Source organism: Mustela erminea, chromosome 5 (assembly GCF_009829155.1).
Source record: "Mustela erminea isolate mMusErm1 chromosome 5, mMusErm1.Pri, whole genome shotgun sequence".
Classification (NCBI taxonomy): Eukaryota; Metazoa; Chordata; class Mammalia; order Carnivora; family Mustelidae; genus Mustela; species Mustela erminea.
This window is the reverse complement of record NC_045618.1, coordinates 70,479,551-70,495,138: the sequence shown is the minus strand read 5'-3', so window position 1 is coordinate 70,495,138 and position 15,588 is coordinate 70,479,551. Positions and strand designations below refer to the sequence as shown.

General features: G+C 36.0%; 1 protein-coding gene across 4 annotated transcripts in view; it reads left to right on the top strand.

The window, feature by feature from the left end:
• SPPL2A (signal peptide peptidase like 2A) overlaps positions 1–10,047 on the top strand; it is a 52,685-nt gene extending 42,638 nt beyond the window's left edge. For 2 of the 4 annotated variants that reach the window (XM_032343712.1, XM_032343714.1), the window contains 2 exons: positions 4,993–5,087; positions 6,729–6,817. In XM_032343712.1, coding sequence (XP_032199603.1) covers positions 4,993–5,087; positions 6,729–6,732 — 99 coding nt within the window. In that variant the 3' untranslated portion in view covers positions 6,733–6,817. Of the gene's footprint in view, positions 1–4,992; positions 5,088–6,728 lie in introns of all 4 variants that reach the window. The other 2 variants (XM_032343713.1, XM_032343715.1) reach the window with 1 other exon arrangement.
• The last annotated feature ends 5,541 nt before the right edge of the window (positions 10,048–15,588 follow it).

Sequence of the window (15,588 nt, the reverse complement as noted above, 5' to 3'; positions counted from 1 at the left end):
TGTCTCTCTGCCTACTTCTGATCTCTCTGTCAAATAAATAAATAAAATCTTTAAAAAAAAAAAAAAAAAAAAAAAGCATGCACTCTCTACAGCACCTAAATGGGTCTACCTAAATTAAATAGGGTACCCGTTTCAGATTTAAATGGATCAAGACCAACCTCCCTGGAACAGAAAATCGTGATAGCAGAATCTGTGGTGTTTGAGCTTTTTCTTCGTTGAAGTTAAAACCCTTTCTTTTCCTGAATGTTCTTGGTATTCCAGTTAAATTTGTTTCCATTGAAATTAAAGAGCATTGGGAAACTCCAGCCTGTTAAAGGTCAGGGCTGTGGCATCGATCCCTTCATGAGGCAGTTAGCTCTGCTTTGCCCTATTACAACAAACTACCTTCCTCCATCTGCCCTCATACATGCGTGTTAGTGGTCACATGAACAAAAACAGAAGTACTTTGGGTGGATGCCTGCAATTCTTTTAGTAGATAAGCAGTTCAAAGTTCACATCCATCTTGTGGTTGGTCTATAGCATCATCTTTATTTAACAAGAGATGATTCACATACAAAGTTAGACTCCTACGTTTGGAAGAAGCACTGTCTAGAATTCTTTTGGGTAAATCTTATCATTCCTTTGAAATTTGGTTAAAATAATAATACCTGCTCTATCTACCTCACAGTGTCATTGTCTCAACTTATATTTGTGTACAAAGAATTATGGCCACAAGGCTCTTATTAACTAGAGTAAGATAGCTCATAACTTTTACATGAAAAGGACACCCACGTAGAGTTTTTTATTTATTTTAGATTTTTAAAAATTAAAGTGTGTTCTCCAACACACTTTAGTCACATCCCAAAAAGTACTCTTCACAATCATTTTCTTAAAATAGTGTTATATTTCTTCATTTAGCAAATGTTAGTTAAGCAGTTCTGTGAGCCAGGTGCTATTTTAGGTGCTGTTGATAAAAGATGTTGATAAAAGGCTTACTCTCACGGCCTCTTGAAAGTTAGAGGCGAGTGGAGGATGCAGATAGTCACAGACAAAGTGTGATAAATGTATTTATTAGTTATGGTAGGGTGCCATGAAAGCTAGAATTAGGACACCCAGTGCTTGTCATTTTGTGACAGTCAAAGGTGATTTAGGGAAGACTGTTTTTTGTGGTTTTTTTAAAGATTTTTATTTAATTTTGATTAAAATTGATTTTTATTTGAGGGGCGCCTGGGTGGCTCAGTGGGTTAAGCCGCTGCCTTCGGCTCAGGTCATGATCTCAGGGTCCTGGGATTAAGCCCCGCATCGGGCTCTCCGCTTTGTGGGGAGCCTGCTTTCCTCTGCCTCTCTGCCTACTTGTGATCTCTCTCTCTCTCTCTCTGTCAAATAAATAAATAAAATCTTAAAAAAAAAAAAAAACTTTAGAAAAAAATTTTATTTATTTGAGAGAGAAATGAATGGGAGGAAGGGGAGGGGCAGAGGTGGAAGCAGAAGGAGACTTCTTACTGACCCAGAATCCTGACCTGACACTTAATAGACACTTAACTAACTGAGCCACCCAGGCACTCCTTAGGCAAGGCTTCGTAAAGAATGTTAAATTTATGTTGAAACTTTAAGACTGAACCATGTGTTCCATATGGAGGGAACCATGTCTTGAAATGTTCAAAGGGAAGAGATCATGGCACATTTAAGAACTAAATGAAGTTTAGGATGACTATAATGTTGAGTAACAGCAGGAAATGAAAACTGGAGAAAGATACTAAATAAAGCAATTGATGGTAAGAAAATTCATTTTAAAATATCTGAAAAGTTAAGACAACTTTAGTTATACACTTCTCACTTTTGTAGTGTGGTCTCATAATTTTATTAGGTGAAGACATTCAAAATAAAAAGTGTGCAGTCTGGTACCAGACTGCTTAAGTTTAAGTCTTGTTTTGTTAATTATTAGCCACATAACCTTAGACAAGTTACTAGCTTCTTGGTGCCTCAGTTTCCTTTAATGTAAAAAGGAATAATCATCATCCTACTTCAGAGGGTTGTTGTAAAATATGCAAATTGCTTAGAATAGTGCATGGCACATCATAAACACTGTACATTTGCTATTATTATTTATAGGAATCGAGGTTTTTTGTTTTGGTTTATTTGTAGGCTTGGTTGTTATTTTTCAGTTCATTAACTAGGTTTCCATTTTCCCAGTTTGAATATTAAAACTTCAGGTCTTTGTTAAATCTGATTCTTTTAACTTATTTGCAGAAAGATTTGATAGCCATCACAAGCCTCAGGGGGGGAAAATTTGTTAAATGCAGCCATTTTCCCACTGTACACTAGATTTTTTTAAAACATAAAGAACAGACACATGCTGAAATTTAAGGCAAGTTGCAGAATATTATAAACTACTGCCAGAAGAGAATTTTTTTAAGAAAATTAGCATTTTCAGAAGTCATAGAATGTAATGCCTTCACAAAATTATTCCCGTGTTACTGCGAAAAAGAAAATCTCTTTGCTTCTGTCCAATCTTTAAAGTCAAAAAATCAATTTAGCTTTAATGTTGCCATTTGTAGGATATAGTATCTTTTAGGCTTTGGAATCCATTCTGGCAAGTCACTTGGTCTGTTAAGACTCTGTCTCCTTGGGTGCTTGGGTGGCTGGCTCAGTGGGTTAAGCTTCTGCCTTCGGATCAGGTCATGATCCCAGAGTCCTGGGATCGAGTCCCACATCGGGTTCTCTGCTTGGCGGGGAGCCTGCTTCCTCCTCTCTCTCTCTCTCTCTCCCTACTTGCGATCTCTCTCTGTCAAATAAATAAGAAAAATCTTAAAAAAATAAAAAAAAAAAAAAGACTGTCTCCTCATCCATAAAATGAGGTTGGATCTATAGGCTGTTAGGAGAATCTGTAATTCATAGTGGTGGGTTACCACAGGGCTTGGTAGGGCAGGGGGATGAGATCAGGTAAGTCAGTCTAGGCTGAGGCTTTGAAAGTATAACTTGGAACCTCAACAAGCGTGGTAAATAAAGGAGAGGGAGACTAGGTATCAACCCAGTGTAAGGACAGCCTGAAGATCAGCCCTGGAGTCTGGCCTCGGGCCGTTGTTCATCTCATCTCTCAGGGTAACGTGTCATAACCTTTTCCCTCCTCTCCCCTGTCTCCATTATGTTCATAGTATTGCCAGACTGTTCCAAAATATGCCTTATATTCCCAACTCAGAATCTTCCTTCTCAAAGCAGATAGCCAAGAGTTCTTCAGTTGAAATTAGGTTCACCTTTCCCCATATTTTTTATGGACTTTGTACTTTTAATACTTACTAACATCTGCCTTGTAGTGTAGACATTTATGTGTGCCTCCCTCAGTAAGTTATTATCTTCTAGGTATCAGGAACCTACAGTGCTGACAACAGTGTTTTATGTACTATAAATTCTCAGTTAATGTTATGGAAATTTTTCATGCAAAGCAACTTTAATATTTAGTCCTTAATCCACTGACCTTTAGTCACTTTTGTGTGTATAAGCTTGTGTTTTAGCAGTCCTCATAGAAATACCAAAATTGAGGCCCTTTTAAAGCATTAAACCAGACTTGTGTCTTTACAGTCTTTATATATAATCATTTTTTTTGCAAGTGCCAAAAGTTTTTGCTACTATTTGATAAATCAAATATAAAACAGATAATACAAAATAAAACCAGAATCTAAGGTGATGGATGGCACACTTGTTTATGCTGCTAATCATTTGGTTCATTCCAATGCCTGGTATTGGAGTGAATGCAAGAATAGTGGTAGTAAAAAACAGGCCTTTGCACTACACACTTTTTAAATGTCATGGTTTAGCCCTGATAGCCTTTTTATGCTTTTTTCAAAGGGGAAATTACACCCCATTTGTTGCTAAAACATAGAGACTTTGTGAAAGAACTTTAGTATTTTTTTAGTCTTTCGGCCCTCTCCATGAATTTTTCTGATCAAAAGAAGTAATATTTCTATAGGATTTCAGTGAAGTAGTACTGATTTGGAAATCATAGTTGTATATTCTATAACTTAAAGCTACTAACACTATTACTTGCTACGAACTTTTTTCCTTGACTGCTTCAAGAACTATGATACTCAGTTCCATATGATTCTACCCAAAGTCTTAAGTTCTGATTACTGTAGAATAAATAAAGATGTTTCTTCTCTAGAGAGAAAAGTCAAGCAGTAGCCTAATTACTTTGGCATAAAGAACAACTAGGAGACATCATCATTTTAGGGGATTTTTTTGTTTGTTTCTAATACTAAATCAGAGGAGTTAGATTTATGTAACAACCACCAGTGGGTTATTTTACTCTGGGTAGGAAATAAGTGTTCAGTTTGTTGATATCCAGTAAACAGTGGGTTTGTCTCTGTTAAATGTCACTAGTGCTTCTAATTATTTTTAGAAGTCACAAGCTGTAACTGACAAGTCAGAATACAGAGATACTTAGAACAATGCTGCTTTAATATCAACAACTCTCCAGTTACTCCCCTTTAATGAGAGTTTTAATAGAGTGTTTCTGGAGATTGGTCCAATTATAAATAAGCAGAACTATCAGAAAATGCCAGGCAAGCCAACCTGGTATCAGAGGACATCTTTCCAAACTGAGCTTGCTTATTTACAAATGTTACAAAAAACTATACCAATTTTGCCAGTCAATTTTATTATCTGTATTAATTTTGTTACATTTTTAAAAACCTAGTCCAAGGTTGCACTTCATGTTTCTATATTGCTTTTATTGAAAAGTCAGTAAAGAAAATACAGAGTATAGATCTTCTTAATAAGTTGATTTTGAAAGTTTTGAAATGTAAAACTACATTTACATACATGGTTAAGGATTAGATTATAGTGCCTGAGGTCCCTGAGGATCAGGAAAGAAAAGTCCCTGAGGATTAGGAAAGAAAAGGCATGTGATAATTTAGGGGGTGGAAGCTGTGAATTCAGTAGGGTACAGGTGCCAGGGCAAGAGGCTTTCCCCACCATCCATTCTGCTGAGGCTGCCTCCGTTCTCTTTCCCCACAGCTCCAACCTCTCACACCCAGAATTTCTAAACCGCTAGAAGAAAAGGGACCTAAATATATCTTCCATGCTTCTCCTTGCTCTCCCTCATTTAAATGGTGACTATAATCAACTCTTCAACAACATTCATGTGTTTTACGTGGGAAAGTGTTTGATAAATGTGTTGCCTGTCTCAACTGGGCTTTTGTCTCTCCCCCCCCCCAAAGTGGTACAAACATGTAACTATCTTAATCTCGGGGATATGTTTGGCAAATACAGGACCTCAGAATTGATTTTTGGGGGACTTGAGATGACTCATAGAGTCCTGGCAGGATTGGGCTTTATAAGCTGTCTCCGTTTCTTAAGACAGTTGTCAGCTGAAAGCCTCAGCTCTTGTGGTATTCTTGTCTGGCGAGGTCAGAGACCCCATTTGGGTATGATCCTGCTGTCTGCTTCCTTTTCCAAAAAACACTAAAGCTTTTAGAATCACTTTACAAAAATAGGAACATTTATCTTGCTGGTCTTCTAATTCTTGATAAAGAAGGGAAAATGTGCATCACAGTACTGAAAATCACTCATCTAAAAATCTTTGACAATCTTCACAAAGACATTAGGTAGGTACTTTTTTCTAAGTAATTTTATGTGAAAAACACAATGAAAACATGTAAGCAGTTTCTTCTTCCTTCTGCCTTCATCCCAAATGTAAAATAATTTATATAGGCGTATGGATGAGCAGAGCTGAAGAGACTGAAAAAGTTTAACTGGTAATTCCTCTAGAGTAGTCTATCGCAAATGTATTCTTGATTTTATTTTCAGAGACTCATTTGACCTTAAGTTCCTTCCATTTATTTGGTTTTGGTAGAAATATTTGTTACACAGTATTTCCAAAATTTCGTGTATCATTCTGAAGTTATTTTACAGTCAGTTCAAGGTGTCAGCCAGGTTACACTGTCCTCAAACTAGCAGGTATTCTCACAATGACTTGTGGGGTCATTTTTAATTTTTTCACTTTTAACAGTGAACAGTGAACACGGCCTGGAATCACATCCTAGAATGAGCATCGGGAATATCTTCCTTTGGTGATAGAGTTTCCACTGCCATGAAGGGCAGTTCATATTGGGAAATAGAAATAGTGGAAGATTCAGAGAAAGCGTTTATCAGATTGACCCTGAGTCAAATGATTAGGCTTTTCATGTCACCCTGACCATATCCTTAGGAACATGGATATTAAGCCAGTGCATTGCTCTAAAGGGAATGCCCAGTTCCATGGAGTGCTCCCTTGTCTCTCTAAGATTTATTTACTTATTGGGGCGCCTGGGTGGCTCAGTGGGTTAAAGCCTCTGCCTTCGGCTCAGGTCATGATCTCAGGGTCCTGGGATGGAGCCCCGCATCGGACTCTCTGCTCCACAGGGAGCCTGCTTCCTCCTCTCTCTCTGCCTGCCTCTCTGCCTACTTGTGATCTCTGTCTGTCAAATAAATAAATAAAATCTTTATATTATTTATTTGAGAGAGAGCCAGCATGAATAGGAGGTACTGGAGAGGGAGAAGCAGACTCCCCATAGAGCCCGGAGTCAGACGTGGGGCTCCGTCCCAGGACCCCAGGATCATGACCTGAGCCACAGGCAGACACCTAACTCACTCGACCACCCAGGCGTCCCCTCCCTGTTTTTTCTAAAAAGTGGGAATCCTTTGGCCAAATTAGTAAATATTGAGGGCAAGTTGAAATTTTGCATTTCCTGACATTTTTTATTTATGCCTAGGTGATGGACCATCTGGACTATGCAACAAATGAAGAAAACCCTGTGACTGCTGGGGAACAGATTGTTCAACAATAATATTATGTTGACCTGCAATAATGTGTCAGTTGATTTTCTACGAATAGAGTTTGACTTTTTAAATTGACTTTTGAATTGACAATCTTAATGAATCTTCAGTGATATGCTTGCAAATATATATTTTTAAAAGCTGGTACTGACAATTACATCAAATAATTGAAACACATTTGCTTTTAACTATGTTAAAGTTGTGCCTTCACATTAAATAAAAGCATATGGTCTGTGTAATTTTGAAGATCTGTTATATACAGTATATTTTTCTAAAGAACTGTCTTGACCCACCCTATACTTTCTTACTGAAATGTTTCTTTCAACTCCTAGTAATAGATAAAAGTACTTCTGTCAGAGTTTCTGAACAGATTTTACTGTCAAGAGTTATGCAAATTTTATTCTCTGTAGAAATAACTGCCTAAGACCATGTTAGAAAGCAGTTCAGTGATGAAACTTTGGACCTTTTCACTGCAGAGGTTAGAAAAATATAATTGGGGAATATATATAAATGGGTATTTTTGTAACATAAGTTTTTTTTAAGTCCCAGTCTTTTTTAAACTTGAAAATCTAAAATACTTTAGTCTGCCTATGTATTATATTAAAATATTTTTCAGATATAAAGAAACATAATATATAGAACTAGTCATTAAAAGGACACAGAAACTGAAATCCGCAGTTTTCAGTGGTCTGTTTTTCTTGAAGAGGTAGCTTAAATTTCTTCACTAACATTCAGTTTTGTCATGGTATTCCTTATCTCTGAAATTTGGTTCTGTTGATGTTCAGGCTTGAAATTTGTAAAAAGTATTTATCAACTTCTGTGTTAACACGGGTGGCTCATTGTGTGAGTACAGCAGCCCTAACAGTCTCTCCTCACCCCCTCAACCACCACCTTTTTTTTCCTAATTCCCACTCCATCCCCTATAAGAAACCAATGTTAATCTTTTATATTTTGATGAAGGATGGTTTAATATGCAAAGTGTGCTTCAGAGGAAAGAAATGGAGACAAATAGGAGACTGGATTAGTCCCAATTTACTGACAATACAAGAATCTGAGTAAATTATTTTACCTCAAAACCCTTGTATCTCAATTTTCATATCTGCAAAATGAGTAAGTTAGACCAACTAATCACTCTGGTAACTTCCAACTTGAAAAATATCTTTCTCATTCTTTGCTGAATCTCAGTGTGACCTTGAATATTATCCTGGAAGTCGAGGTTGAAGTATCTTTCCACTGTCTTTTGTTTTAAGAAATTCCCAAATGATGAGTGATTTCAACAGCAGCAGGATTTTGCATTTCTCTGTAAGTAATGTACAAGATTGTGAATAAGTCTGTGATCTTTCATTCTAAGGCAATTTCAGCTGATTAAAAGATAAAGCTAATGCCTTTTAAAAATGGATTTGATCTTTGATGTTTGTAGTAAACTTAATATTTGAGGGAGTTAGATGTTTAATTTTGTTTCATTAACTTTTGCTAAATAAACTATAGATAGAGAAGCTCCCTGAGAGTCTGCCCCTCTTTGCTCTTAGTGTACTTATGGGTCCTTTGGTTTATGGCAAAATGACGGTAAGTATCTGTCAAGTAAGAGTTAATTTTGCCTCCATAATACCAAGTTTGGATTTTTTCCAAAGAATCTAATTTATTTGGCAGACTCTGATAGAACAGATTAAGTGCCATTTTAAAGCTCCAACTATATTTTCATTTATAATATCAATAAAATGTTTGCCAAAATACAGTTTTTTTAGTAAAATTATCTGTACTCATCCCAACTTTATGATATTTAAAAGCCTCAACCACATTTTATGTAGAATATTAAAGAAAATCTTACATCTAGAAATGTGAAATCTTAGTTCTTTGATAGAGTCTACTTTATCCAATCATAAGTTATCAGAGGTAAAACTTTATTCTAGTTTGCTATTAAGATGTTATCGATTAAATGAAAATAAGAAACAAAAAGTGAAATTCCACAGGTTTCTCCATTCTCAGTGTCAACTTTATTTGTATTCAAAGAATACTTCTAGCAACCTAGCTGAAAATATTTTGAGAAATTACAGTAAAGTGCAGAAATATTTTGTTTTGGAAATCAAAATGAACAAAAGGTGAGGGAGATGGAGGTTTGGCTTTAAAAGGCTGTGTCATTTCTTCCCCTCATCCTCCCACCACCTATCACTTGAAGGGGAAGAGAGTTGTTTTTTTCCTAAACATGTCTTTAAATGAGTGAGAGATATAGTATTATTACTTACTGCAAAAAAATATAATTTATTACTTTTTAGAAAGTGTCAATTAATATTTTGTAGTTTATCAAACAAAGAACTAAATAATCTCAAATAGAAATATAGGTGATTTTTACTTCACTTTAGGTCAGCAAAGGTAAATACGAACGTTTTGGTGAAAGACCGCGGTATTCTGATACACTCTATTTTCTTCCAGCTTGTAGATTTTTAGATTAGCAGTACCTTAGTAGAATCTGTGATTTACTTTTGAAGGAAGAGAATTTTAACCCATGCACTGTTGGCATTTATAGATTTTAGTTTCATGACCATAGAGGTTTTTGTAAGATGGTACATTTAAAGTAAATACTCAAAATGAGCTTTCCAGTTTTACTTTGCTCTTTCAGTTTCTCCCATAGGTATAATCAAACATTTCCACATTTGACCGAAAAACACTTGAACTAATGTTATGTAAGCTTGGTTTCTAGAATTTCGATCTGATTATCTGGCTCAGCCAATGAGATTTCAAAAACAGGAATTGCATTTCAGACCAGTGGAATGCACTAGTATGAAAGGGTTTATGTTTTCCCATTAATAAGGAAAAAAGTTAAATGATGCCAAATAACCAATTCTGCAGTTTAAAATTTTTATTTTCAGTGCTCTCTTTACCTGAGGACAATCCTAAAGGGGGGTGGTTAGGATAATGTAAATAAAATCAAAATACTGAATATAAATCACTTTTTGCTTTCTAGAAGAAAGATACTCTGTAAATTCAAGTGACCTGAGTCAAATTACTCAACCTTTTGGAATTGGAAAGAAATTGTGTAGTACTCACGGTTTGGGATGCTGAAATTTCAGAGTAAACAAAATGATTCATAGAGTAATGTACAGGCCATATGATCATAAACACCATGTTTATATATTTCCTTGTTTAATGTTGCCATATTTGAGGACAACTTTACATCTATAAGTGTTCATTGGCGGGAAAGTTATTTTTAAATCAAATTTTTATAACAGTCCTCCATTATTGCAATTGAGACAACTATGAGAAAAAAATACAGAATATTTATGTCATCGTATGTTTCTTTGATTAAGATAAAAAATATTGTAAACTTCTATTCCTTTGGAATATGGATTTTTATGGTATCTAAAGTTTATCTGGTTAGCCTGCAGAATTTCCTAGTAGAACAAATCTGTGTCAAGTTTTTGCCCATTTTATACCTGTTGTATTTTGTTCTAATGAGAACCTTTTTAAAAATACATATGATTGAATTTTTACTTCTTAGAAGATGATTTGAGTGTGGAATTTTTTTTTAACATTTTGATATGTGAGTTGGTATAAATTAATAATTTTGTAACACTACTAGGCTTTATTTTTTTTATGGAACATGATTTAAGATTTAAAATTTTTTGAAGTGTTAATTTAGCAGTGCTTTAAAACTTCATTATGTGCCAATACTGATAAGAAAAAGTTTTTTAATGTATTGAATTCACTATGGTATTCAATAAATTATATTTTAAAATAAAATTTTAATTCGTTTTATTTTTAATGGTGAAATACAATTGGAAATGAACTTAAAAGTATACAAGATCGTGTTCACATAGAATATAAATTGTAATAGTCTTTAGGAAATTGTGTAGTTAATTTAAGTCTGACAAATTATCCGTGAAACCTAGATTCCAGAAGTGTCATTTACTGGAAATTTATACTGATACATAATACCGCTTCCTAAATATTTATTGAATACATGGACTTTTTTTTAAACCAAGAAATGTTACCTGTTACAGTGAATACTCCTGGCATCTGCAGCCTTGCTGCTGTTCTCACAAATTCCTAAGACCCCTGCTGCCATTGTACTGCCCTTTTAACAAGCTTTACAGCTCCTCTTCATCATGCAAACATGTGAGACCCAGTACCTCAAACTCACCTGGAAGCCTGGTTGAACTCCAGATTGTTAGGCTCCAGTCCCAGATTTTCTAATTCAAGTCTGGGGTGGAAGCCAACCAAAAATTTCCATTTCTCACAACTTCCCAGGTGACATTGGTACTGCTGGCCTGGGGGCCACACCTTGAGAGCTACTGGTCTAGGGGGAAATAGAGTATAATAGTTGCATCAAGGGCCCACCATGAGGTTTGTTTTCTTAAGTTGAAAATGATGATTCTGTGCGTGTTTGTCCAGCCATGTTTGGTTTACACAGGTACAATAGTGAATGTACTGAGGACTATGATTTAGCCAAGCAAGTTCAAGAAACTTGAAGATGAACAAGGGAATTTAGGATGTATGTTGAAGCAGGTGAATATAACTTACTAACTATGAAACTTAAGCTGGGAAAGGAAGGACATGAAGATTTGAGGGGTGATGGAATGATAGTGAAAAGGTGTGGGGATAAATGCATTTTAGGTCCCCATATTGTTGAGTGACTGTTGGGTTCAGAACATCAGAAGTTGGGATAGATGAGCAGTGGTGATCAGAGTGGACTGTTAGAAATTGAAATTATGAGGAACTGTCATTACTGGTAATGACAAAGTCATTGTAGGCTTCTCAGATAAAATACAGGATGCCAATTTAAATTTGATTTTCAGGCAAATAAGGGTCATTTTTTAGTGTAAATGTATTCCAAGGTATACTTAGAGCATACATATTATGTATATGTATATTTTCTTGATAGCTTATTCCCAGTATGGGTCTATTTTCATCCATTATACTGATCACCCAATGAGTCCTTTCAGTCTAGTAATCTCTATCCTTCAATTTCAAAAAATATTTTTAAATTATTTCATTATTATCTCCCTTTCATTTTTTCTGTTCTTTCTTTCTGGAAGCCTTGATATTTTGATGTTATACCTTCTGTACTAATCCTCTATTTGTCTTCTCTTTCCTCTCAAATATTCCACCTCTTATTTTTGCCCTGTTAATCTAGAAGATACCCTTAACATTATCTTCTGATCTTTTTTTTTTTTTAAAGATTTATTTATTTATTTATTTGACAGAGAGAAATCACAAGTAGTCGGAGAGGCAGGCAGAGAGAGAGAGAGAGGGAAGCAGGCTCCCTGCTGAGCAGAGAGCCCGATGCGGGACTCGATCCCAGGACCCTGAGATCATGACCTGAGCCGAAGGCAGCGGCTTAACCCACTGAGCCACCCAGGCGCCCATCTTCTGATCTTTTATTGCATTTTTTTCATTTCTCTTAGCATGTTTTTAATTTCCAAGAGCACTTTTTTGCTCTCTGACAGTTTTGTTTTTGACAGTTTATTTTTTATAGCATCTTATTGCAGTTTCATTGATGCTGTATATTCTCTTAACTCTGAAAATAGTAATGACAGGGCTTTTGTTTGCTTGTTATTGAAACTCATCTATAACCACAGCTTTCTTCCAGTTCCATTCTTATGTGTTGTATCTTACAAGCTTTCTTCAGAGGATAGGTTATTTTCAGTTTTCTGTCGATGTTTAAGAGTGAAAAACTAAAAACTCAATTGGATACCCTGAGCACATAAGTGGGGCTTAAAGAATGTTTTTATTTTTATTTTATTTTATTTATTTATTTATTTATTTATTTTGAGCAAGATAGAACAAGTAAGCAGGGAGTCCAATGTAGGACTCCATCCCAGGACCCTGGGATCATGACCTGAGCCAAAAGCAGATGCTTAAGTGACTGAGCCACCCAGGTACTCGAAAGTGGATTCTTACATGAAAGGTACATTATAGGATGATCTGGCTCTGCTGCTGGGAAATCCTGATGCTAGTATCTTTAAGTGCCTTCTTGTGGGATGATCAGATTCCTTAAAAAAATCTCTCCCAATCTCTTGGAGTCATGTAGTTGGAGAAAGTGTTGACAGTCTTATCATTCTGTATGTAAACATTCACTCAAATACCATTTTCAGTGTATTACCTATGCATGCCCTCAACCGTGACTGGATCCTACAGGCCAGAGACCTGTTTTACTCTCTCCAAGGATGAAAACTACACTTTTCTGCCAGTCAGGAAGGGACACTTGCCCACCTGCACGAAGTAGGGGAAGAGATCTGGCTCTTTGTGGATTAGAAAATAGCCATATTATTTTCATCCCAAAAGAAATAACTGGTTTAGCCAATGATGATCAGTGTATGAAACTATTAGGTAGAAGGAAGGTTTAAACTGGCAGCACCTGAAATCATTGGTAAATCTTACGATTACTAAAAGTGGGACAACCAGACATTGCAGGCCTTTCAACATGATGCAGTGTGAAGCACAAAGCACCATGAACTGTTCTTGCAAAAAAGGATAACCTGGAATCTGATCAAATCTAGAGCATGAACTTCCACCCACAGGCAATATGGAGGATGAAGAAATGAGTTAAAGAAAGCTCAAGGGAGCAAACTTGCAAATAAAGAATATGCAACATTCTAAAGGACAACTGAATTGGTTCTCATAATAAATCAATAGCATAGGGGGAAAGTGAGGAAGGAAGGGCTGCTCTAAATTAAAAGAAACTTCTATGACATGACATCCAAATCCCTTTTGTAGACCTTTGTTTGGATCCTGATTCAACAAACCGACTAAACAAGACATTAGTGGGTGCCTGGGTAGCCCATTTGTTAAGCTTCTGCCTTCGGCTCAAGTCATGATCCCAAGGGATCAAGCCCCTCACTGGGCTCCCTGCTCAGCGGGAAATCCTCTTCTCTCTCTCCCGCACCCCCTGCTTGTGCTCCCTCTCTATCTCTCTCTGTCAAATAAATAAATAAATAAAATTCTTTAAAAATAAATAAATGAGATGTTATTGAACCAACTAGGAAAATTTGGTTATGAACCAGATAAAAGACAATACCAAATAATTACTATTTATTTTTTTAGATGTGATAATGGCATGATGTCCACTTTTTAAAACAGGTGTATGTCAAAATAAAGAGCAAAATGATACGATGTCTATGATTTCCTTTAAAGTAAATCAGCTTCAGCTAAGAAAATAAGAAAAAAGAAAGAAAAAAGATAAAGCAAAGACAGTAAAATCTTGTTAATCATTGAATATGGGTGATGGGTATTTGTTTCAACTCTTGTGTATACATGAAATCCTCCCTACCTGCATGAAATTATTTATTAAAATTTTTCATTTTTTGGGCGCCTGGGTGGCTCAATGGGTTAAGCCTCTGCCTTCAGCTCGGGTCATGGTCTCAGGGTCCTGGGATCGAGGCCCGCATCGGGCTCTCTGCTCAGCGGGGAGCTTGCTTCCCCCTCTCTCTCTGACTACCTCTCTGCCTACTTGTCATCTCTCTCTCTCTGTGTCAAATAAATAAGTAAAAATTAAAAAAATTTTTTTTCATTTTTCATTTGAGAACTGTTGTTTTGTGTAGCATTGCAAGGGAGCAAAATTAGGTGTGTGTACAATTTCCTTTCATGGGTATCTCTCCTTACATTTTTATCCTTCAGCTATATGTTTGTAATCGTTCAGTATTAAGCATATACATTGTATTTAAATCTTTTTCAAAGCACAGAGTCAATCCAAGTAATAGCTGTTTTTTGGTTATTTTATGTTTTTATGTATTTCAGTTTTCCTTAAGGTGTTATGTATACTATAATGTCTTATATGATCTTGAGGTATATTAAGTTAGCTACCGGCATGTTATTCCTTTGAGATTTTCATAAAACAAGATGAAAATCTCCTAAGAATAGTGAGGCAGGTATATACACATACACGTAATCACACACGTAAATGGACATATATACTTACAGTAATTCCATTTTAATGCCATTTAACTTCCATTGTAGGACCTTCCTTAGATAACCTTATAATGTTAAAATCTTAATAAATCTTTATTATAGGAGATATGTGTTAGCAATGTTGATATATAACAAATAAAGATATCCAATACCAGAAGAAAAGATCTTTTTATGAGATCCCTTGTTTTCAATTTTTAAAAAATATGTGTTTGTTTAGTTTTGAGAGACAGATAAAACATGCAAGGCAGGGGTAGGGGTAGGGGGTTGGGGAGGAGGGAGAGAGAGAATTCCAAGCCGTCTCCATGCTCAACCCTAACATGGGGCTCAATCTCACGACCCTGAGATTATGACCTGAGCTAAAATCAAGTATCAGACACTCCACTGAACGAGTCACCCAGGCACCCCTCCTTGTTTTCAATTTTTGCCAATATCCTATGTAAAGAAAACCTTTTTTAGCGAACGAGGTTATCAAAGCAAAAGGCTGTTTCAAGTTAGATGATCAAATTTAAATGGACTTATTTTTTTTTTAAGATTTTATTTATTTATTTGACAGAGAGAGAGAGTGATCACAAGCAGGCAGAGAGGCAGGCAGAGAGAGAGGGGGAAGCCGGCTCCCTGCTGAGCAGAGAACCTAATGCGGGGCTCCATCCCAGAACCCCAAGATCACGACCTGAGCTGAAAGCAGAGGTTCAACCCACTGAGCCACCCAGGCACCCCTAAAGACTTATCTTTTTATATGTCTTACTACTTGGGCTTGCTCAGAAACATTGATATGTCTATGCAACTTAACAATTCATAATTAGAACCACCAATTAATAATTTTAAAATTGACCCTGAAAATTATATATGCAGCACAGTCTCATGATCTCTAAAATCCAAAATCACCAACAT